We start from the raw sequence: 24619 nt of genomic DNA on the forward strand, positions 1-24619 counted from the left end.
CTGGGCCGGGCGGGGGGCAGGCGGGAGCAGCTGGCGGGAGAGGAGGGCGTGTGGGGAGGCGGAACCGGAGACTCAGGGGCACCCCCTGGTCACCGCCCGCGGCTTCAGAGCCCCCTGCCCGTCAGGCCCCGCCCCGGCCCCGGAGCTCAGGTCAGCCCTCGGTCCGAGCCTGGGCGCCCGGCGGGCGGGGGCGCCTTCCCCGAGGGCGCAAAAGCGTCAGGCACCTCCTTCGAGCCGGAATCGAACCAGCGACCTAAGGATGTCCGCACAGGCGTCCGCCTACAGTCCTCCGCTCTGCCAGCTGAGCTATCGAAGGGCGCGCCTCCGGGCCCGGCAGCGCTCCCCCTGGAGCTGCGGGCGGCCAGGGCGCCGGGGCGCCGGTCTCCCCCGCCCCGGCGGGCGGGCGGAAGCCCCTGTGCGGAGAGCCCGGCGCCGCCGCCTGCGGCCCTTCCCGGGAGGACGGCGCCCGGACGGCGGGCGATGCCTGCGACTGACACGCTGGCCGACTGGCCTCAGACCCACCCGCCCTCCGCGGCTCCTCACTTCCCCGCCGACTCTGCCGAGGGCCCCTCCCGCCCTGAAGACGCCCGGTCGCCTCTGCGGAGCGCAGCTTTCCCCGCCGCCGGCAGCTGCTGAACGCAACCTGTTTCGGCACCTTCACTGCTGTCTGCGCGCTCACCTGTGACCCGGTCCAGTCAGAAAGGACCCGAGGGCGTTTCGGGGCCGCCCTGCGTGCGGGCTGGAGAGCGCGACCCTGAGCCCTGGCCGGGGCTCCTGGGCGAGAGCCCGGCCTGGCCGCGGTCGGAGGGCACCGCTGGGCGCTGTGACCCGGCTTTGTCTCTACACAACGGAGGGCTTCCGCTCGGCCACCGCATGCTCTGAATCCAGCACGTTGTGTCACTCAGATCAGAGAGACCCCCTGGGTACACGTGACCACGATTTCTTATTTAGCGTCTCAGCACTTATCAACCTGCAAAAAAGGATGGATGACTTGAAGAGGAGTTCGAACAGACGAGGACAAAAATGGGATGCAATTTTCTTTCGCTGAAAGGAAGGTGGGATCCTCGGTGGGGCCGCAACTGCTGGGCGCCGGGTGCGACGAGACCCGGTCCTCCCTCCAGGGTCGGGGCCTCGCCGCCTCGCGGCCACCTGGGTGCAGGGCCCGGGTCGGAACCTGGAGACCGGGCTCGGGGGACGTCAGGCAGGGGGCGTGGTGTATGCAGATGAGCAGGCGCGCAGAGGCTGCCGGTCCCACTCCGCCTGCGCCTCCACGTCCCCGCATCCCGAGATGGACGCGCCCCCGGGGTTGTCGTGGCGACGGGCGCCGTTGTCACTCGGGTCTCTGGGGCAGCGGGGGCGCAGCGGCGTGTTGAGTGGAGTGAGCGTGTGTGAGAAGTGGGCCGCGCGTGGGGGTTGGGGTTTGGGCGGTGCGAGCAACTCATACTTACCTGGCAGGGGAGATACCATGATCACGAAGGTGGTTTTCCCAGGGCGAGGCTTATCCATTGCACTCCGGATGTGCTGACCCCTGCGATTTCCCCAAATGTGGGAAACTCGACTGCATAATTTGTGGTAGTGGGGGACTGCGTTCGCGCTCTCCCCTGGTTTAAGTCGTCGCAAAGAAAGAACTAGCGGTTTTCTTGGGTATCGCAGCTCCTGTTGCTACTCTGTGCTCTGCTTTCAATGCTTGTCTGCTTTCAATGCTTGAGGGCGCGTGCCCTTAGCTATCGGTGCAGTTGCCTAAGAAGTCTTTGCCCAGCCAAGGGACACCCTGAGGAAAACCAAGAGACTGGGCATTTTCCCACATTGTTCATCTCTATTGTCTGTTTCCAGAAGTGTCTCCTCACCTCGTGTGCCCCTCCCTTTCGCCTCCCCGCCATACAACTCAACGCCAGGATGGTCTTCCTGGTGTTGAGTTGTAGGAGTTCTTTATATATTTTGGAAATTGACTCCTTATCCGATGTATCACTGGCCAATGTGTTCTCCCAGACCCCCGTACAGTGAGTGGTGGGCTCCCTTTTCATTTTATGGGTGGTTTCTCAGTTTGATGTAGTCCCTTTTCTTTTTCTCCCCCTACCCCCTTCCTTTGGTTTCCCTGGCCCTACGAGATGTATCTGAGAAAGTACTGCTAAGTGAGATCCCCGAGATCTTAGGGCCTATGTTTTCCTCGAGGATTTTAATGGCTTCACGACTTACAGTTAAAGTCTCTTATCCATTTGGAGTTTATTCATGTGCATGGTGTCAATTGCTGGTCTAGTTTCTTTCCTTTCTTTCTTTCTTTCTTTCTTTCTTTCTTTCTTTCTTTCTTCTTTCTTTTCTTTTTTCCTTCCTTCCTTCCTTCCTTCCTTCCTTCCTTCCTTCCTTCCTTCCTTCCTTCCTTCCTTTCTTCCTTCCTTCCTTCCTTTCTTCCTTCCCTCCCTCCCTCTCTCCCTTCCTTCCTTCCTTCCTTCCTTCCTTCCTTCCTTCCTTCCTTCCTTCCTTCCTTCCTTCCTTTCTCCCTGTCCAGTTTTCCCAAGGCCATTTATTGAAGGGACTGTCTTTACTCCGTTGTATGGTCTTGCCTCCTTTGACAAGTATTAATTGAATGGAATGGCTTTGGTCGATTTCTGGGATCCCTGTTCTGTTCCATCTGTCTATATGACTGTTCTTGTGCCAGTACCAGGCTCCTCTGAAAACAATGGCATTGTAGTATAGTTTGATATTCGGTATTGTGTTCCCTCCAACATTTATATGTGGAATCTAATGAACAAAATAAACTGAGGAAAAAATATTACCAGAGGCATGGATACATGGAACAGACTGACAGATCTCAAAGGGGAGAGCAGCCCAGGGGGCTATGGGCGACAAGAATAGATTAATCAAAGAACATATATGCAGAGTAGATTAATCTACTCTGCATATATTAATGCATAGTTGATTAATAGATTAATCAAAGAACATATACAGACACAGACAATAATGTGGTGAACGCCTGGTGTGGGGCAGGGGGTGGGGGGGAGGGGGGACAACGGGGGGGGGGGGGGGAGGGGGAGAATGGAGGACATCTGTAATACTGTCAACAATAAAAAATGAAGACCAGCCCTAACTGGTTTGGCTCGGTGGATAGAACGTCGGCCTGCAGACTGAAGGGTCCTGGGTTCGATTCCAGTCAGGGGCATGTACTTTGGTTGCGGGCACATCCCTAGTAGGGGATGTGCAGGAAGCAGCTGGTCGATGTTTCTCTCTCATCGATGTTTCTGGCTCTCTGTCCCTCTCCCTTCCTCTCTGTAGAAAATCAATAAAATATATTTTTTTAAAAAAATGAAGACCAGCCCTAGCCAGTTTGGCTCAGTGGATAGGGTGTGGGCCTGTGGAACAAAGGGTCCCGGGTTCAATTCTGGTCAAGGGCATGTACTTTGGTTTCAGGCTGCTCCCTGGCCTGGCCCTGGTCAGGGCTCATGCAGGAGGCAACCAATAGATGTGTTTCTCTCAATCGATGTTTGTCTTTCTCTCTCTTTTCCACTCTCCGTAAAAATCAATGGAAAAATATCCTCCAGTGAGGATTAACAGGAAAAAAAAAGAAATTAAGAAGAGAAACCTACTAAATAGTAGAACACATTAGCCAACAATACATCTGATAAGGTGTTAATATCTAAAATTGATAAAGAACTCATACTACTCAACACCAAAAAACAACCCAATTAAAAAATGGGCAGAGGATCTGAATAGACACTTCTCCTAATTGGACATACAAAAGGCCATAGACCCATGAAAATATGCTCAAGATCACTCACTGTCAGGGAAATGCAAATTAAAACCACAATGAGATATCACCTCACACCTGCCGGAATGACTATCAATCCACAATTGACAAGTGTTGGCAAGGATGTGGAGAAAAAGGAACCCTGGTGCAGTGTTGGTGGGGATGCAGACTGGTGCAGCCACTATGGAAAACAGTATGGAGTTTCCTCAAAAGATTAAACATGAGGGGAGGGGGGTAGCATCAACAACAACAATAACAAAAAAGAAATTAAAAATGGGCCTGGCCAGGTAGCTCAGTTGGTCAAAGCATCGTCCCAATGTGCCAAGGTTGTGGGTTTGATCTCTGGTCAGGGAACATACAAGAAGCAACCAATGAAGTAGAACAACAAATTTTTCTCTTCTCTCTCCTGTACCTCTCCTTTGTCTATCACTCTAAAATAAATTTTTTTAAAAAATTAAAAATATTGCCCTAACCAGTTTGGCTCAGTGGATAGAGCGTCGGCCTACGGACTGAAAGGTCCCAGGTTTGATTCCCATCAAGGGCATGTACCTGGGTTGTGGGCACATCCCCAGTAGGAGGTGTGCAGGAGGCAGCTGATTGATGTTTCTCTCATGGAAGTTTCTGGCTCTCTATCCCTCTCCCTTCCTCTCTGTAAAAAATCAATTAGCCAAAACCAGTTTGGCTCAGTGGATAGAGCGTCGGCCTGCAGACTGAAGGGTCCCAGGTTCAATTCCGGTCAAGGGCATGTACCTTGGATGGAGGCTCGATCCCTAGTGGGGGGGTGTGCAGGAGGCAGCTGGTCAATGTTTCTCTCTCATTGATGTTTCAAACTCGCTATCCTTCTCCCTTCCTCTCCGTAAAAAGTCAATAAAAATATATTTAAAAAAATTAAAAATATTAAAAATGGGCCTGTCTTACGAAACAGTGATTCCATTTCTGGGATTTATCTGAAGAAACTCAAAATACGAATTCAAAAGACTATGTGCACCCTATGTTCATTGCACCGTTATTTACAATAGCCAAGTTATACAAGCAACACAAGTGCCCATCAATAGATCACTGGATAAAAAAGCAATGGTTCATATATACTGTGGAATATTACTCAGCCGTAAAAAGAATTGAAATCTTACCATTTGCAACAGCATGAGTGGACCTACAGGGTATTATATTACACTCAGTGAAATAAGTCAGAGAAATACCATATGCTTTCACTTAAATATTTCCCAAAGGAGGCAAGACCATACAACCGAGTAAAGACAGTCCCTTCAATAAATGGCCTTGGGAAAACTGGACAGGGAGAAAGGAAGGAAGGAAGGAAGGAAGGAAGGAAGGAAGGAAGGAAGGAAGGAAGGAAGGAAGGGAGAGAGGGAGGGAGGGAAGGAAGAAAGGAAGGAAGGAAGGAAGAAAGGAAGGAAGGAAGGAAGGAAGGAAGGAAGGAAGGAAGGAAGGAAGGAAGGAAGGAAAAAAGAAAAGAAAGAAGAAAGAAAGAAAGAAAGAAAGAAAGAAAGAAAGAAAGAAAGAAAGAAAGAAAGGAAAGAAACTAGACCAGCAATTGACACCATGCACATGAATAAACTCCAAATGGATAAGAGACTTTAACTGTAAGTCGTGAAGCCATTAAAATCCTCGAGGAAAACATAGGCCCTAAGATCTCGGGGATCTCACTTAGCAGTACTTTCTCAGATACATCTCGTAGGGCCAGGGAAACCAAAGGAAGGGGGTAGGGGGAGAAAAAGAAAAGGGACTACATCAAACTGAGAAACCACCCATAAAATGAAAAGGGAGCCCACCACTCACTGTACGGGGGTCTGGGAGAACACATTGGCCAGTGATACATCGGATAAGGAGTCAATTTCCAAAATATATAAAGAACTCCTACAACTCAACACCAGGAAGACCATCCTGGCGTTGAGTTGTATGGCGGGGAGGCGAAAGGGAGGGGCACACGAGGTGAGGAGACACTTCTGGAAACAGACAATAGAGATGAACAATGTGGGAAAATGCCCAGTCTCTTGGTTTTCCTCAGGGTGTCCCTTGGCTGGGCAAAGACTTCTTAGGCAACTGCACCGATAGCTAAGGGCACGCGCCCTCAAGCATTGAAAGCAGACAAGCATTGAAAGCAGAGCACAGAGTAGCAACAGGAGCTGCGATACCCAAGAAAACCGCTAGTTCTTTCTTTGCGACGACTTAAACCAGGGGAGAGCGCGAACGCAGTCCCCCACTACCACAAATTATGCAGTCGAGTTTCCCACATTTGGGGAAATCGCAGGGGTCAGCACATCCGGAGTGCAATGGATAAGCCTCGCCCTGGGAAAACCACCTTCGTGATCATGGTATCTCCCCTGCCAGGTAAGTATGAGTTGCTCGCACCGCCCAAACCCCAACCCCCACGCGCGGCCCACTTCTCACACACGCTCACTCCACTCAACACGCCGCTGCGCCCCCGCTGCCCCAGAGACCCGAGTGACAACGGCGCCCGTCGCCACGACAACCCCGGGGGCGCGTCCATCTCGGGATGCGGGGACGTGGAGGCGCAGGCGGAGTGGGACCGGCAGCCTCTGCGCGCCTGCTCATCTGCATACACCACGCCCCCTGCCTGACGTCCCCCGAGCCCGGTCTCCAGGTTCCGACCCGGGCCCTGCACCCAGGTGGCCGCGAGGCGGCGAGGCCCCGACCCTGGAGGGAGGACCGGGTCTCGTCGCACCCGGCGCCCAGCAGTTGCGGCCCCACCGAGGATCCCACCTTCCTTTCAGCGAAAGAAAATTGCATCCCATTTTTGTCCTCGTCTGTTCGAACTCCTCTTCAAGTCATCCATCCTTTTTTGCAGGTTGATAAGTGCTGAGACGCTAAATAAGAAATCGTGGTCACGTGTACCCAGGGGGTCTCTCTGATCTGAGTGACACAACGTGCTGGATTCAGAGCATGCGGTGGCCGAGCGGAAGCCCTCCGTTGTGTAGAGACAAAGCCGGGTCACAGCGCCCAGCGGTGCCCTCCGACCGCGGCCAGGCCGGGCTCTCGCCCAGGAGCCCCGGCCAGGGCTCAGGGTCGCGCTCTCCAGCCCGCACGCAGGGCGGCCCCGAAACGCCCTCGGGTCCTTTCTGACTGGACCGGGTCACAGGTGAGCGCGCAGACAGCAGTGAAGGTGCCGAAACAGGTTGCGTTCAGCAGCTGCCGGCGGCGGGGAAAGCTGCGCTCCGCAGAGGCGACCGGGCGTCTTCAGGGCGGGAGGGGCCCTCGGCAGAGTCGGCGGGGAAGTGAGGAGCCGCGGAGGGCGGGTGGGTCTGAGGCCAGTCGGCCAGCGTGTCAGTCGCAGGCATCGCCCGCCGTCCGGGCGCCGTCCTCCCGGGAAGGGCCGCAGGCGGCGGCGCCGGGCTCTCCGCACAGGGGCTTCCGCCCGCCCGCCGGGGCGGGGGAGACCGGCGCCCCGGCGCCCTGGCCGCCCGCAGCTCCAGGGGGAGCGCTGCCGGGCCCGGAGGCGCGCCCTTCGATAGCTCAGCTGGCAGAGCGGAGGACTGTAGGCGGACGCCTGTGCGGACATCCTTAGGTCGCTGGTTCGATTCCGGCTCGAAGGAGGTGCCTGACGCTTTTGCGCCCTCGGGGAAGGCGCCCCCGCCCGCCGGGCGCCCAGGCTCGGACCGAGGGCTGACCTGAGCTCCGGGGCCGGGGCGGGGCCTGACGGGCAGGGGGCTCTGAAGCCGCGGGCGGTGACCAGGGGGTGCCCCTGAGTCTCCGGTTCCGCCTCCCCACACGCCCTCCTCTCCCGCCAGCTGCTCCCGCCTGCCCCCCGCCCGGCCCAGTGTCCTCCCGGTCATTCTCAGGAAGGCTCACTGGGCCCAACAGGGCGCCCAGGGCACTGCGGGCTGGAGGGGCAGGGCAGGGCAGGGCAGCATGGGGGTGGGGGTGGGGGTGGGGGTGGGGGTGGGGGTGGGGGTGGGTTGGGGAGGCCAAGCTCTTAGGTGGGAAAATAGGGGCTGAGCCTGGGACCCCAGCTGTGCTGAAAAGTGCAGAAATGAACAGCGACTGATGGGCCATGTCAACAAGAGGAGAGCCGGTGTGAAAGGGTTCTTCCCACTGGCCAAGGCAAGGCCATGCTAATAACGGGCTATAATCCAGTGAATAATACAGGCACAGGGCTTAAAAGCAGGTCTCCATAAACACTAGGCACCAGATCTTGTCTCTAAATACTGTTCTCCAGTAAGAGATGTTATGGGTTGGCTCAACGAGATAGACCACCGACTCAGAATTTAAATTTAAGAGCCTTTATTAAGCTGGCCAGCTGACCACAGCCCGCACCTTCCCCCTCTGGGAAGGTTTGCACCAATGTGGCAGAGATCAAGGGTGCAGTATGATCCTTTATAGCAAAACAGTGTTACCTTAGAAGTTCACAGAAAGTTCATAAGCACGAAGGGGGGTAAACAGAGTCACACCTGGCTGGAGCGTATCATAACACATTGTTTTTCTAAGACAATCTAGCAATTTTTCTTCCATGGTTCCTAACCCTGCAATCCCTCTCCATACGTCAGTCCCCCCTCCCAGCACATTCAATTTCTCATGTCCCATTTCCTCCCCTTAGCACATTCTGTAACATTCTGTAACCCTTCCATGCCGCAGTCAGTCCCTCACCCTAGCACAGAGAAACCAGGGCTCCTTGGAAACCTGTGTAGCCTCGCTTCTTTGGGTCGTCATTTTCCTATGGGGGCTCCCAGTGCACACGTAGAAATCTGTATGCTTCTCTCTGGCCCTTTTTTGGACCCAAAAAGGGTAAAAGGAAAGTTCTGGTTGTGCTGCAGCTTGAACTCGGGTGAAACAAGAGATGAGCCCAAGAGGCAGGCGCGTGAGAAAAGAAAGGCGCTTGCTCCCGGCCTCCCCTTTTCTGACGTCTGGTGAGCACATTCTCCTAGGGTGAGCAGGGGCTGAAGGAGGCCAGGTTGGAGGCTAATGGTGTGGCCTGGAGGGGCCGCTCCCTGGCTCCCTGGGCCCAGGGACTGTACTTTCTGCCTCTCACTCTCGGGTTCAAGCAGATGGTGTTCAGAGACATGACTGATGTTGCCATTTCTGTGATTTCTCTGTAGGAAGGACACAGTGTTATAAATCTGATCTGGACTCAGAGGTAGAACCTGGGAACCTGCTGGGAACATTTTTTTTTAAAGCCCTACATCAGTAAGTTAACCCTTTGAGTGCCAACCAATATCCTAGGAACTATGCTAAAATTGCCAAGGCATTTTTTGCTGATTTTCCTTAGGTGCCATCTGTCAATAAAGAGTGAACTACTAGCACAGGGGTGGGCAACCTTTTTGTGAGTGCGTGCCAAAACCAGCAAAATCTCTGACTCAAAATTCTTCTGTGTGCCAACCCTAATTTTTTTAGAACATGTTACGCCTACTTGATATCTCTTAAGGTGTACGTCTGTGAAGAACCTTGAAGAAATAATAAAATTCATTCAAGCGACAAAACACAGTATATGATGGCGAAAAATACGTTTATTTTGTAATGTATACATGTACACTGATAGTCCGACAGAAAACTTTAGGACTCCGTTTGATATTATCAGCGGGACTTTTGCTGCTGCATCACTGATGACAGAGATTTTACATCAGGTTTATATTTCGTGACCTTCAGAGATAATGCACGAGCTACTACGTTCATCCGTCAGGCTACTCCTATTATGAGACTTAACAAAATTCATCACTGAGAACAAAGATTGACAATTGTAAATGGACGATTATAAGAGAGGGTTTCGCGTGCCAGCAAAAGTTACTGGCGTGCCATGTTTGGTTATAGTACAGGGTTACCCACCCCTGTACTAGCATCTAATAGTGACACCGCAGGAGGAGCGCAATAGCGCTCCTGGCACTTTTGGCGAAAGACAGGAGGAGCTTGATCGCGCTCCCCAGCACTCTAGGGGTTAATCAAATAAGTGTATTAAAGGCCTATTATTGCCATGCACTATTCTAGCCAACTATGAATGGAGCAGTGAACAAAATAGTCAAGAATCCCTAGCCTCATGGAATTTACATTCCAGTGGGTAAAGTTAGGCAGGAAACGAAAGTGTATAGTATGCTAAGTCAGTGTTTCTCCAGCTTCAACATGGACAGCAGTGCTTTTTCAACCGGTGTGCCGCCAGAATTTTTAAAGCAAAACCCAACTATTTAGGGGCATTGACCTCTTTTCCCCTTAGATTGTCAAGTTAAAAAATGACAAGTAACACCACAAAACATAGCTGTCCGGTGTGAATGAATAAAAATTACACTTTTTTTGTCAGATCGACAAATATATATATATATTTAATTAAATTATTAATATAAATTAAATATATATTTAATTAAATCATTTAATTAATTAACTAATTAAAAACATATATTATTTTAATGTGTTTGTGTGTGCCATGAGAAAAATCAATGGGGAATCTTGTTAAAACCTTGATTCTGCCCTGATCAGGTTAGAGCATCATCCCGATATGCCAAGGTTGAGGGTTTGATCCCTGGTCAGGGCACATACAAGAACCAATTAAAACCGCAATGAGATATCACCTCACACCTGCCAGAATGGCTACTGTGGATAAATGGATAAATGCCGGACGTTGGGCGACATTTGCGGGTGGGTCTTGATCCGACATCTAGAAGGGTTCTGGAATCTGGAGAAGGCTGTGCGTAGATTAAATAGGAGTCCAGAGATGAAATGTAATTGTGAAAGGCATTTGGGGGTCAGAGGAGCCTAGTTTAAAGGAAACTAAGTTCTCCTCGTCTCAGGACCCCATGCTTTTTATTAACACAAATTGTCCCGAGGAGAGGCAGAGATACACACTTCAAAGGGTCAGGGTTTCCTATACAGAGTCCATTGTCAGAATGGGGGAATTAGCCTACGGCTGTTCAGGTGTTTGGCCAGTAGGAGGCAATAACATGTAGATTAAGATGCCCCGAGCTGTCTGGCAGCAAACAGTCAATTTAATGTATCCTATTCGGGTTTGGGGAAATGCCATCAGCCATTCCCAGATTCACCCCTGCTGTCCTGCTGGAATTGGCTTCCAGCAGATAAACAACAAATGCTGGCGGGGATGTGGAGAAAAGGGAACCTGAGTGCACCCTTGGTAGGACTGCAGACTGGTGCAGCCGCTGTGGAAAACAGTGTCCAGTTTCCCCCCAAAATTAAAAATGGCACTGCTGTTTGACCCAGCGATCCCACATCTGGGAATATATCCCAAGACTTCTGAAACACCAGAGAGAATATATGCACTCCTATGTTCATGGCAGCAATATTGATGATAGCCGAGATCCGGAAACAGGCCAAGGGGCCATAAGTAAATGAGTGGATAAAAAAGCTGTGGCACATTTATTTACACAATGGGTACGGAATACTATCTGGCCGTAAAAAAGAAGGAAATCCGACCTTTTTGGACAACATGGATTGACTTGCAGATTATTATGAGAAGTGAAATAAGCCTGCCAAAGAAAGACAAATACCATAGGATCTCACTTATAGGTCCAATGAACAAAATAAACTGACGAACAAAATAGAAACAAAGGCATGGATGCATGGAACACACTGACAGCTGTCGGGGGGAGGGAGGAGAGGGGACTGGATGCAAGAAGGGGAAGGGATTAGCTAAAGACCGTATATGACAGGGACAGCAGTGTGGTGATGACAGAGGGAAGGAAGGCTGGGTGGAGGCGGGCAAAAGTGGGGGAAATGGGGACATCTGTACTAGTGTCAACAGCATAAATAAAGGGGGGGAGGGGGGAGGAATGAAAAACCAATTTACTGCCATAAAAAAAAATCAACCAATGACTGCATAAAGTGGAGCAACGAGTGGATGTTTCTCTGAAACCAATAAGTAAAGGTTAAAGAAAAATAAGTTGATACTGACTCCGTAGGGCTTGGGGAGATCAGACATAAGAGTGTGCATAGGGGGGAAAAAAGATGAACAAATATAATAATCTGAACAATAAAGATTTAATTTAAAAAAAAAAAAAAAAAAAAAGAGTGTGCATTGCATTTGCAGGTCAAAGGCCACATAAAATAACCGGGAGGTAAAAACGCCATGTAAAAAAAAAAAAAAGGCAACAGAAAGAGTTACAGACCAGAAGCCAAGACCCTCCAGGAAAAATTGCTAGATACTAGTGTTGAGAACGCAGAAAGCTTTGCCCGGTGTCCCAAGGCGACGACGTCCCGCTGCGAACACAACGCAATCTGTCTTTGTAACCGAAAAACCAGGGGAGAGCGCGAACGCAGTCCCCCACTACCACAAATTATGCAGTCGAGTTTCCCACATTTGGGGAAATCGCAGGGGTCAGCACATCCGGAGTGCAATGGATAAGCCTCGCCCTGGGAAAACCACCTTCGTGATCATGGTATCTCCCCTGCCAGGTAAAGTATGAGTTGCTCGCACCGCCCAAACCCCAACCCCCACGCGCGACGCACTTTGCACACACGCTCACTCCACTCAACACGCCGCTGCGCCCCCGCTGCCCCAGGGGCCCGAGCGACAACCGCTCCCGATGCGACAGCAACCCCGGGGGCGCTTCCGTCTCGGGATGCGGGGACGTGGAGGCGCAGGTGGCGTGGACCGGCAGCCTCTGCGCGCCTTCTCATCTGCATATGCCACGCCCCCGGCCAGAAGTCCCTGGCGCCCTGTCTTGCATTTTGACTCGCCAGCCGCAGGACTCCAGGAGAGAAGACTCAGGAGAGATCTGCTCTGAGTCTTCTAGTTGAAATAAACTTTAGTTCGTAGTTTAAAGTTAGATTGAGGAGGTCGATTTCCTCTAAAATTTTCCCCAGCGGAAGATCACCGTTTGGGATTCTAGGTGGTTTCCTTTTTCTTTGCTGCCCTTTGTGCCTGGAGCAGGTTAGGGCCGGTTTGCTGGACCGCTACGTTCATTTTTAGATATGATTCATTGAAAAAAATAAATGCATAAATATATGCAATATGCTACCTTCTGTCTAGGAAAAATGTGAAAATAGAAGAGAAGCGCGCGCACGCACACACACACACACAAACCAAAATGACTTTTCAGCCCAGTGTATTAGCTATAAGCATCTTCAAGTCTAAGGATAAGAACTGACAGGCCAATACTAGACTGTCCCACAGTAGCTTCGTTTTTCATAGCTTTGTGACCATAACCAATCTGTAACGATGCTGTGTGTGTTGCAGGAGTTAGTAAGGAAAGGGGTGCAGGGAGTCCAGTAGGGAATGGAGGGCAAGGAGGAGGGGGGTGGTGTTCAGAGGGAAATTGGAATTGAAGATGTCAGTAGGGGCTCATGATTATGAACATTATTTTAATCCTCACCCAAGGATATTTTCTCCACTGATGTTTAGAAAGAGTGGAAGGGAGAGGGAGAGAGAGAGACACATGGATTGATTGCCTCCCGCATGCCCCCTCCCCCCCCCCCCCCCCCCCCCCAGGGCCAGGAGCCTGCGATAGAGGTACCTGCCCTTGAGGGGAATGAAGCAGGGACCCTTCAGTCCCTAGGCCAGCGTTCTATCCACTGAGCCAAACCAGCTAGGGCTTCATTCCTTTTAATAGATCTGGACATGTGTAGGGAATATATGTATTTCCTAGCCCCATCCACGTGTAATAAGCACACCCAGGGGCCTGTTCTTGCTTTCCAAATGCCATTCCCCAATGAAAGAACCAGGCTCTTTGGAGAAATAGATGATTTTCAAGGAGCCAGGGAAGGGGACCCCTTCCCTGAGTGAGCTCGGAACACGCTGTGCCAGAAAATAAGGAAATGCTCCAAAGAGTATGTGAACATCTCCAAAGGCAGCCGACTCGAAGGGGCTTTCATGGGCCCGGTCGAAAAACATCTGAACATCCAAAGAAATAAAAGCAGTAACGGCCCGGCCGGTGTGGGTCAGTGGTTGAGCTGCGACCTCTGTGTGGGCCAGGAGGTCATGGTTCGTTTCCCGGTCAGGGCACATGCCCGGCCCCAGCTGGCGGCAGCTGTTTGAGTGATTCCACTGGAGACCTGGAGACCTGGAGAACTGCCCAGCTGAGCTCAGCCAGAATTGCCGATCCAAAGAATTGTGAGCAAATAAACGGCCATTATTTTAAATCACTGTCTGAGGGCCCTTTGTTACACAGCCCTGGGTAACTGGTACACCACCTTACCCAAGTAATCAATGTTAACGCCACCAACACTTGAACAAATGACCGAAAGTGCCTCCAAATGTGGTGCCCAGAGGAGGGCACAGCATTACATTTTTAGGGCGGTTACAGCAAAGTACAGGCTCACCTCGTTTTGTTGGGCTTCTATTTATTGTGCTTCACAGGTGTTACTTTTTTGTAACCTCATCCAAGGTTATGTTTATTAATGAGGAGGGGGGCGGGTTGAGAGAGAGAGATAGAGATAGAGATATATATATGTGTGTGTATATATACATATATATGTGTGTGTGTGTGTGTGTGTGTGTGTGTGTATGTATACATATATATATATAGAGAGAGAGAGAGAGAGAGAGAGAGAGAGAGAAACATGCATCGGTTGCCTCCCGTTTGTACCCCAACCAGGGATCGACCTTGTAACCTAGGCATGTGCCCTGACTGAGAATCGAACCCGAAACTTTTTCGGTATACAGGATGTCTCTCCAACCAACTGAGCCACACTTGCCAAGGCAGGTGTTGCATTTAAAAAAAAAACAACAACAAAAAAAACAGAAGGCAAGACCATCCACCAGCATGAAGATTACGACTCACTTTCTGTGATGCTGGCTTTCTCGCTGGATAGGATCCCTGATTAACTCTAAGGTAAGCCTCCACCACAAACTGGGTATCTTAAAACAACAGGCATCTGTTCTCTCACAGTTCTGGAAGCTAGGTACCCAAAATCAAGGTGTCGGCAGGGCCATGCTCCCACGCAGACTCTGGGTAGAATCTCTCCTTGCCTCTTCCTAGCTCCTAACCTAGGGGGACCAGCAGTCCTTGGCTTGTGGTCACATCACTCCAATCTGTTTCTGTCATCCCATGGAGTTCTCCCTCCTTGTGTGTCTCCTTTCTTCTTCTTCTTCTTTTAACCAGGCATTTTTAATTACTTCCCCTTTATTTCATTTTTTTAAAAAATATTTTTTATTGCTTTCAGAGAGGCAGGGAGAGGGAGCAAGAGATAGAAACATCAATGATGATAGAGAATCATGGATCGGCTGCTCCTGCACGTCCCACACTGGGGATCGAGCCCACAACCCGGGCATGTGCCCTGACGGGAATCGAACCTGTGACCTCCTGGTTCATAGGTCAACACTCAACCACTGAGCCACACCAGCCGGGCTGTGTGTTGCTGGGGTCCAACCCCAGCATGTCCAGGGGTCCCCAAAGGTGTGGACAGAGTTGGCGAAGAAGGAATGACACGGAGACAGCGTTCAGTTGATCAGCAGCCTAGCCAGGACCTCTAGCCAAGTTCTGGCGTAGGATCTCCAGCCAAGTTCTGGTCAGGATCTCCAACCAAGTTCTGTAGCCAGGTTCTGGTCAGGATCTCCAGCCAGGTTCTGTCTAGGATCTCCTCCAGCCAGGTTCTGTAGCAAGGTTCTCCAGCCAGGTTCTATCCAGGTTCTCCTGCCATGTTCTGTCTAGGTTCTACAGCCAAGTTCTGTCACCAGGTTCTGTAGCAAGGTTCTCCAGCCAGGTTCTATCCAGGTTCTCCTGCCATGTTCTGTCTAGGTTCTACAGCCAAGTTCTGTAGCCAGGTTCTGTCTAGGTTCTCTTGCCATGTTCTCTCACTAGGTTCTGTCTCTAGGTTCTGTCTCCTGTTGTCTTGTTACATCTGTATTTATACCAGTTGATTTTAATCCTGTCAATTTCTATTCCAAAGGTTAGGGCGTTGTTTCTTATCTCCATTCCAGGGAGTAAAGATTATGTAGCTTAAGCGTGATTGTTTGTAGTTAAAGTGATTAACTACCCGCCTGGCACTTAGTTAAGGGGTTTTATTCCCTCCCTAACTTCAGGGAAAAATCCCCACCTGGGGAAACAACCTTTCTCGGAGAGGTGACCTTGGTTAAAACACATAGCGCCAAGAAGGGGAGCAAACATATTAAGAACAGGTCCCTTGAAACATATGCTGTGCAGATGTTTCTTCTCTGCAGCGACTGTGTCAAGCAGCAAGGATGGACCGGCTCCCGGCAGTGTGTCTCTTTGTTTACATGGCGTTTTCCTCTCATAGGGATAACCCTGTCATATTGGATTAGGGACCACTCTCCAGACCTCACCTTAATTTGGTTGTGTCTGCAAAGATCTTATTCCCAAGTGAGGTCACATTCCTAGGTACCAGGGGTTAGGACTTCAAAATATGTCTCTGGAGGGACCCGAGTCAGCCCATAGCAGTCACAAAAGCACTTTTGTAGTTAGTCTTCCTTTCAAATATGCACTTGAACGTGACTATGAAGAAACAGGACAACCCCCAAGTGGAAGGACTGTCTAGGATAACTGGTCTCCAGTCTTCGAAAATGCCTACAAAGAACGACCTGGGAACTATTTCAGATTGAAGTAGGTTAAAGAGACATGATGTCCGAATGCAATATGTGGTTTGAATTTTCCTTTGCTATAAAGGGCATTATAGGGGCAATGGATGGAAACTGAATAATGTCTGCAGAGTAAATGAGGAAAATACTGTAAATGTTGCTCCAGGGTTAATTTCTTGATTTTGATCATCGCACTAGGGGTTAGGTAAGAGATCCCTTTGTTTTCAGGAAATACACCCGGAGGCAGGAAACTTCCTGACACAACCAACCATCAGGAAGGCTGAGGCCATAGTGTCCCCACCTCCCCGCAGCGGGACCGCCCCCGGCCTCCAGTCCGCCTCCCCCGGGCTGTGCTCCGGGGACCGACCGCTCAGGAGCCACCATGGTCCGGGAGGCGCCTTCAGCCTCCACTCGACTCAAGAAGGAGCCTTCTCGGCGGAGGAGAGAGAGACCCGGGGCCTGAGGCGGCACCGAGCCCCGAGCCGGGAGTGTGACATTTCCGTTCAGCTCCTTTCAGAGACGCGCCTCCCCCGCCCCGGCCCCCGCGGCTCCCCCGCGAACGGCCGCCTTGGCCTGACCTTCCGTCCCCTGTTCCTTTGCCTGCGGCTCGATGGGGTCACCGCCTAACCTGAAAGGCCAGGGATGAGGAGGGAAAGTTTCCTGTAAATTGATGAGGAAACTCTGATCTGAGTCTCTAAGTTGAACGGACACTCTGCGGCGTGTCACTGTGGTTGACAGGAAGGCGAGACCGAGCCCGGGCCCTGACCCACCCTCGGTGGGGCCATCACAAGTGCTGGGCGCCGGGTGCGGCGAGAGCCGGCCCTCCCTCCCGGGTCGGGGACTGGTCTCCTCGCGGCCAGAGGCGCGGATCAGAACCCGGAGACAGGGCGCCGGGGACGTCATGGCGGGGGCGTGGCGTACGCAGATGAGCAGGCGCGCAGAGGCTGCCGGTCGCACTCCGCCGGCGCCCCCACGTCCCCGCACCCGTGACGGAAGCGCCCCCGGGGTTGCTGTCGCATCGGGCGCGGTTGTCGCTCGGGTCCCTGGGGCAGCGGGGGCGCAGCGGCGTGTTGAGTGGAGTGAGCGTGTGTGCAAAGTGTGTCGCGCGTGGGGGTTGGGGTTTGGGCGGTGCGAGCAACTCATACTTACCTGGCAGGGGAGATACCATGATCACGAAGGTGGTTTTCCCAGGGCGAGGCTTATCCATTGCACTCCGGATGTGCTGACCCCTGCGATTTCCCCAAATGTGGGAAACTCGACTGCATAATTTGTGGTAGTGGGGGACTGCGTTCGCGCTCTCCCCTGGTTTCTGCTAGTTTGAAAAACAGAGCTGAGGTGTTCCTGTTAGTGGTTGCTTCTGTAAATGAGCTTTTTTTCCCCCCCAGTACAAGTTTGTTGGGAACTGGGAAAGAAGGGTGTGTGACGATTCAGTTCTGCCCGGGGCTCCTGCTCCGAGTGCTCCTCAGCTGTAGTCAGGATCATACTAGGTTTCCTCCCCCGTCGCACCTGTGTCAACAGACAAAGGGTGGGCGCGGGTCGGGGCGGGCTTCCGGACACAGTTGGAATCTAGTAATCGCACTCCTTGTTTTTAAGGTTGAGTAGCTCGCTCCCTTTTCCCCAGGGCACTTTTCTTTTAAACCCTTGTCGGTCTCCCATTTTACTGTTTTCTGCAGAATGCCCCACTTAAACAAGGTCAGTTTGAGGCCAATTTCTATAATTTTACTACAAAACATCAAGGATATTGAATAAGGTTTTCCAAACTAGGTATCACCAGTGTGAACCTCAGTGGTCTACAGGCCTGATTCACTTACTTACTTTGTTAATCCTAAGTGGCGGGCGGGAGGGAGGGAGGGAGGGGGGGGGGGCGGGGGGGGGGCGGGGGGGGGCGGGCGGGGAGAGAAACATCAACATTGATGGGCTGCCTCCTGCAGGCACAATGTGGGATCTAGCCAGCAACCCGGGCCTGTGCCCTGACCGGGAATGGAACCTGACCTCCTGGTTCATAGGTCGATGCCCAATCACCGAGCCACGCCATCTTTCCTTCTGTTTCACTGTTGTGTCCCACAGGCAGGGATGGTCAACAGATGCTTTATCAACGGCACACAACTCATAGCAGCGAATATCTAGGGCTGCTATATTTATCAGGGACAAACAAGCATTGAGCTGTGGAATAACAAATGTTTGTTCTGGAGATGCAAAGTAGAATCTTTCCTTTGTATGCCCTCAGCGAGTAACATATTCTTTACCTCATTTGTAGGATTTGTCTGTGAGAAGACCCTTGCAAAGTGTGGTAGTCAAATCATTTCTATGTGAAGCAACCCTCCCCCTCCCCCACACTGCTGCTTCCAGCCGACCCCCACTCCCAACAAGTGCTCTACAAATGTGAGAGGCCAAGGGAGGTACCATCCACTCTAACGCCTCCCCCCCAAAGGCCACCGTGGTACAAACAGATGAACTGTTGGGTATGTACAGCTTTTTGCCCTGTATTTGCCATTTCTTGGCATTTACAGAGCATCTTCACATTTCCAAAGCGCTGTACCAACATGTATTAATCCTCACAACACCCCTGTGAGGTAGGCCAATGTGTCTTGTGTAGTAGAGAAACTGAGGCAGAGAGAGGTCAAGTGAACCTGCCCGAGGCCACAAGGGCACCCCGTGAGGGAACCCCACCGAGTCCTGAGCTGGGACTCTCCATCCCACGTTCACCCGCTTGCTGAGCACTGCATGGGCATATTGTCACCAGTGAAGGTGACCTGAAGCACAAAGCACACAGATCTCCCAGGCAACAGAACAATCAACAGCTCACATGGCATCGGTGAGCAAGAGTGAAGGAGAGAAATCTTCACCAGCACAGCAGCGAGGCTGTGGAGGAAGGCGGAATCCTCCGGACTAGGCTTGGGCGTAGGCCAGGCCTTCTTCAGAGCCCATCCCAGCGGTGACCAACCCAAAGGCCTGTGGTTTCCAAATGGGAGCAAACTCAGAAAAAGACGGTGGGAAAAGCCAACCACTCTACCTAATTTTAAATAGGCATGGCATAATGTTCTCCCACATTAGAAAGGCCAGTATGTTTGTCATGTAACTACTGACAATTAGTAGCCTTTATGGTACCTAAACTTTATTCGACGTGTTTCTATTTCTTTTCCACCAGCACGAGTTGTTCCCTACAGCAGACCTCTCTCTCTCTCTCTCTCTCTCTCTCTCTCTCTCTCTCTCTCTCTCTCTCCATACTAATCTATACACTGGCATAAATACCAACTACTGGCTCAATGGCATGTGTCCTGTGGTTCATTGGCGAGCTAGGGACGGAATCCAGGAAACCTTAGCAGGCCATATTCTCAGCTCCTGGATTTTAGAAACAGCTGTCTCTAACCGGCCTCTGCCCAATTCCATCCTCTATGAAGTGCCAAAGCACAGCAGCAGTCCATGGTTTTGTGAAGGGATGGGTGAGCTTGGCTCACTCTGTCACTGCGAAGGAAAGAAGGAAAACTAAGACCTGCTCTGTAAGAACGAGGGAGGAGCAGATTCAGTAGAGCTACCCCTGATGTCAGAGTGATGCAATGACCACAGAGTTAGAAACCATCACTGTTATCACCGTTTATTTGACAATAGTTGGTTTAGTCTACAAGTTTAAGGCAAACATACTAATGCATTTGCTTTTCTTCAGAAATCATACTTAGAAAGATTACATAAAGTCTGTCCCAAAACTTCTAAGAAATATTCATCAATTAAAAATAAGTCTGATTAAGATGCTTTACCAGGATACATGAATGAACTAAGGTGGTATTCCATGTTTCCTTAAAAACAAAATTCAAAAAAGGTAGTGGCAATCTTTATCTTGCTTGAAGAATATATTTTGAAAGGGTTAAACTTCAGAAGTGACTTAAAGGTAAGTAAGGTTGGCAGCCATGAGGAATACTATTCATAAAATAAACAGAGCTATAGAGGCTACTGTAGAAAAGGACTGAACTTTGGGCTTTTGAAGAGGAGGCGCGCAGGAGGAGCAACCCCCGCCCCGGGGAGCTGCAGGTGCGGGAGGCGGGAGGGCAGCGCCCACCACGGGCCGGGCTGGCAGTGCCCGTGGGCCGCACCGCTCCATGGTTTCTCAGAAAAGAGGTGAGTAGGTGCACGTTGTCAGCTGTTTCTTTTGTTTCCAGTGAGCAGTGAATGCCGAGCATCATGAAGAAAACAAACGTAAAATCTGAAGGAAGGCAGCCCTTTTTGACCCCGACGGTGGGGTGTGGCTTATGTGTCTCCATTTAACACTGCCAGGCAGTTCTGCAGCAACTGGAGGTTGCCCTAAACAGGAAGGGAGAGTCAAGTATGAAGTTCAAATAGTTTGGGAGAGTCTCACTCAAAATATAAAGTATGAAAAATCGCCCAACTTTTAATTTGTTACAACACAGGAAGTTTGGAAACAGCTACTTATTATACACAAATAGACATATAATTATAGAATTTGTTTCACGCACAACATTTTCCACATACTACGTTCTTCAGTAAACTTCCAGCAAGACCAATGTTAATGCTTTGATCTGGAACGTTCGAATGAGGGAGGAAGTATGCCCTTTGTGTCCGGGTTAAACCACTGAACACTTTCTGGCTGTAAGATAGGTTCCTATCACTGTCCTATAGCTATTAACAAATACACTCGCATAGATATATAGCGGTTTTTATAAAAATGGTAAGATTACAGGCAACAGTATTGTATGAAGTTCATACCTAAGTAACCATTTGTAAGGGGCCAAGGGATGTACCATCCACTCTAAGTATTGCAGTCTTGATAAAAATGGTAAGATTACATACAAAAGTATGAAATTCATACCTAAGTACCCATTTGTAAAGCACGTACACTGCCATCCAAATTTGGAGAGGTGTAAAGGCAAACTTAAGTACAGGGCGAGGCAAAAGTAGGTTTACAGTTGTGAGTATGTGAAGAACAGTTTATTCTGGTATTATTATTATTACTTATAATTCTTGTATTATTTTCTAGACAAATGGAAGCCTACTTTTGCCCCAATATTTAGGTTACATAATACATAAAATGGGGTGAAAGAAACTCCTTCCTTCAAGTAGAAAGTCAACCGAAATGTATAAAGAATGATGGAGTTACAAAATGACCACTTGGCAACCATCATATTAATATCAAAGTCAGGCAAAAATCATTAGATGCTAAAAACTGTATGATGCTAAGATGCCGATGCTGTAGCCATTAGCTATGTGCAGCTACGTAAAATTTACATTTCTGCTGGTCAAAAGTAAACATGCACTTGGGGGGTGAGGGGGAGTCAACTCGGGAAAAAGGAGACGTATGTAAAACTTTAGACCAGTGGTTCACAACCTTGGCTGCACAGGTGATTCTAATGTGCAGCCAAGGTTGAGAACCACTGCTTTAGACAATAAAAAAATTAAAAAAAAAAAAAAGTGAACATGCACTGGCCGGTGTGGCTCAGTTGGTTGGGCGCTGTCCCATGAACCGAAAGGTTGTGGGGTTCCAGTACTGGTCAGGACACATGCCCGGGTGGCAGGCTTGATCCCCGGTAGGGGTTGTACAGGAGGCAGGTGATCAATGTTTCACTCTCACATTGATTCTCCTCTGTCTCTCTCTCTCTCCCTCCCTCTCCCCTCCTCCTTTCCTCTCTCTCTAAATATCAATATTTAAAAAGTAAAAAAAAAATTAAACATAAAGAAAAACTCACTTCCTCATTTGCACTACCCACATCTCAAGTGTTTGATAGCCACACGAGGCTAGTGGCTACCACACTGGATAGTGGTGACTGAGCGATGTGGTACGCACGGGAGGCAACCAATCGATGTGTTTCTCTCACATCAATGTATCTGTCTGTCTTTCCCTCTCTCTTCTCCTCTCCCTAAAAATCAATGGAAATTATCCTCGGGTGAGGATTAGCAACAACACCACCACAAAAATTAGCCTTTCTTGGTGCCATGTACTTTTATAATTAGATTAACAAATATTGATCCTTTGGTGCTGGATCAATCTTTTACATGAAAATTTAAATGAAGATATAAAAGGGAAGTTCATACAAATTACAAATGTACACCACTTTGTAGGAATAATTAGTTTAATAGTAAATTCTATGTAATCAAATCCGTATTTTTAAAAGATATGAGTGCTCTGGGCTAAAACTAGCAAGCTAAACACTAACAGCTGTAAATGAAGCCTACAATTACATTTTAAAAATTAAATGCTCAAAATAAAAAAATCCTAGAGATCTGTTGCACAATGTGAACATACTCAACATGACTGAACTGTACACTTAATATTTCTTACAGATGGGCCCTGGCCAGTGTGGTTTGGTGTTTAGAGCATCGTTACCAGTCAGGGCACATACCCAGGTTGCAGGTTCAATCCCTGGTCAAAGTGTGTATGGGAGGCAACCAATACATATTTCTCTCTCTCTCTCCCCCCTGCCTTCCTCCCTCCAAAATCAATGAAAACAGCCCTGGCTGGTGTGGCTCAGTTGGTTGGGTATTGTCCTATGCACAGAAAGGTCAATGCAGGAGGCAGCCAATCAATGATTCTCCTCACTGATGTTTCTCTCTCTCTCTCTCTCTCTCACCCTTCCTCTCTGAAATCAATAAAAATATATTGAAAATTATTTATCAAGTGATATTTGTATATATTTAGAAAGATTATTTGTTCATTAATCCTTACCCAAGGATATTTTTCTATTTATTTATTTATTTTATTTTATTTTAAAAAAATATATTTTTATTGATTTTTTACAGAGAGGAAGGGAGAGGAATAGAGAGTTAGAAACATTGATGAGAGAGAAACATGATCAGCTGCCTCCTGCACACCCCCTCCTGGGGATGCGCCCGCAACCAAGGTACATGCCCTTGACCGGAATTGAACCCGGGTCCCTTCAGTCCGCAGGCCGACGCTTTATCCACTGATCTAAACCGGTTAGGGCTATTTTTTATTTTTCCATTATTTTTTATTTTCTATTTTTTTCCCCATTGATTTTTTAGAAAGAGTGGAAGAAAGGTAGGGAGGGAGAGAGGGAGACAGAGAGACAGACAGACATAGACTGGTTGCCTCCTGAACACACGCCAACCAGAGCTGGGGATGGAACCTGCGACCCAGGTACATGCTCTTGACTGGGAATCAAATCCGACCCTTCGGTCTCAGGGCTAAAGCTCTAAGCCCTGAGAAAAACTGGCCAGGGCAGAAAGATTTATTATTATTTTTAAAATATATATATTTTAATTTTTATTGATTTCAGAGAGGAAGGGAGAGGGAGAGAGAGATAGAAACATCAATGATGAGAGAGAATCATTGCTTGGCTGCTTCCTGCACGCCCCCCACTGGGGAACGAGCCAGCAACCCTGGCATGTGCCCTTGACCAGAATGGAACCTGGGACCTTTCAGTCCGCAGGGCAACGCTCTATCCACTGAGCCAAACCAACCAGGAGAAAGATTTATTAGATACCAGAGTCTTGCAGAGCTGACCACCAGAGTCATTATAGATATTATTCTTGTTTGAATGACATCACTTAAGAAATCTCTCTCAATTCTAAGATTCTCTTTTAATATTTACTGTAAGGTTTGCGCTAAGTTTTATATTAACTACAAGAAAGAACTTAAGAGCTGTAAAAAACTCTGTAAGAGGATAATACTAAAACCAAATATTTTAAAGGAGTGAAATAAATGTGGAAAATTTAATTTCAATTCAGTAATATTTCTTACATATCCTTTGGAATCAGTTTTATAACTGACTCCTTTGTAAATTATAAGTTCCTGAAATTGTTAACCCTTTATGACATTACCTTTGCATGCTTTAGTTCCAACTCTGCCAGTTCCACTAAGTTTTTTCTGAATGCTGCAACTCTTCTTGTCTTAAAATCTATAAGTTCTGTGAACAAAAGAAATTAGGATTATTTTATTTACATACTAGTGTAAAACATACCTACCTAATTAAAGGATAATGTAACAGTACCTTGTTTTGCAGACTCTGATATTTTTTCAAATTTCTGACAACATAATTGTTGGGACGTTTCTGCCTGTAAAACATCTTTATTTTTGGCTCTTGCTTTATCCAGTGCTTTATTAGCATTTTCATAATCCACTAGTGACCTAGATCTTCGATAGAGGAGATCCTATAAAAGAGAATGCTTTACAATAATAGATGCTGCACATTTCTAGTAGCTACACTCAACCACCTCCACCACTTCCACCTAATCTTCCTCAGAGTTAACACTTACACTGTGAATACCACATACCAGCTACTCTTGTATTTTTTTAAATAGCAGCTTTAGTGGGATATAATTCATATACCACATAGCTCACTCATTCAGAATGCACAATACAATGGCTTTTAGGATGCTCACAGAGTTGTTGAACCATAATTACAATCAATGTTAGACTATTTGTTGTCACCCCCAAAAGAAACCCCATATCCATTAATAGTGAC

At 49.1% G+C, this 24619-nt stretch overlaps 1 protein-coding gene and 6 non-coding genes across 8 annotated transcripts in view; 3 read left to right on the forward strand and 4 right to left on the reverse strand.

Annotated features, from left to right (window-relative positions):
• Window positions 1–225: 225 nt before the first annotated feature.
• On the reverse strand, window positions 226–316 carry TRNAY-GUA (transfer RNA tyrosine (anticodon GUA)). Its single transcript is given in 2 exon segments — window positions 226–261; window positions 280–316. It is a non-coding gene; the product is annotated as a tRNA-Tyr (tRNA).
• Window positions 317–1440: 1124 nt separating this feature from the next.
• Window positions 1441–1604, forward strand: LOC138999995 (U1 spliceosomal RNA). The gene has a single exon (XR_011469498.1). It is a non-coding gene; the product is annotated as a U1 spliceosomal RNA (small nuclear RNA).
• Window positions 1605–5935: 4331 nt separating this feature from the next.
• LOC139000056 (U1 spliceosomal RNA) lies at window positions 5936–6099 on the reverse strand. Its single transcript, XR_011469515.1, has one exon. It is a non-coding gene; the product is annotated as a U1 spliceosomal RNA (small nuclear RNA).
• Window positions 6100–7223: 1124 nt separating this feature from the next.
• TRNAY-GUA (transfer RNA tyrosine (anticodon GUA)) lies at window positions 7224–7314 on the forward strand. The gene is given in 2 exon segments: window positions 7224–7260; window positions 7279–7314. It is a non-coding gene; the product is annotated as a tRNA-Tyr (tRNA).
• A 4636-nt stretch (window positions 7315–11950) lies between these two features.
• LOC139000264 (U1 spliceosomal RNA) lies at window positions 11951–12115 on the reverse strand. Its single transcript, XR_011469554.1, has one exon. It is a non-coding gene; the product is annotated as a U1 spliceosomal RNA (small nuclear RNA).
• Window positions 12116–17328: 5213 nt separating this feature from the next.
• Window positions 17329–17492, forward strand: LOC139000118 (U1 spliceosomal RNA). The gene has a single exon (XR_011469530.1). It is a non-coding gene; the product is annotated as a U1 spliceosomal RNA (small nuclear RNA).
• Window positions 17493–19766: 2274 nt separating this feature from the next.
• SNX6 (sorting nexin 6) overlaps window positions 19767–24619 on the reverse strand; it is a 57360-nt gene continuing 52507 nt past the window's right edge. For both annotated transcript variants that reach the window (XM_070427861.1, XM_070427870.1), the window contains 3 exons: window positions 24146–24305; window positions 23976–24061; window positions 19767–20483 (listed from right to left, as the gene is read on the reverse strand). In XM_070427861.1, coding sequence (XP_070283962.1) covers window positions 20430–20483; window positions 23976–24061; window positions 24146–24305 — 300 coding nt within the window. In that variant the 3' untranslated portion in view covers window positions 19767–20429. The remainder of the gene's footprint in view (window positions 20484–23975; window positions 24062–24145; window positions 24306–24619) is intronic.

The sequence above is a fragment of the Myotis yumanensis genome, unplaced genomic scaffold (genome assembly GCF_028538775.1).
Source record: "Myotis yumanensis isolate MYYU_CA2020_CCGP unplaced genomic scaffold, mMyoYum1.0.hap1 SCAF_1, whole genome shotgun sequence".
Taxonomy (NCBI): Eukaryota; Metazoa; Chordata; class Mammalia; order Chiroptera; family Vespertilionidae; genus Myotis; species Myotis yumanensis.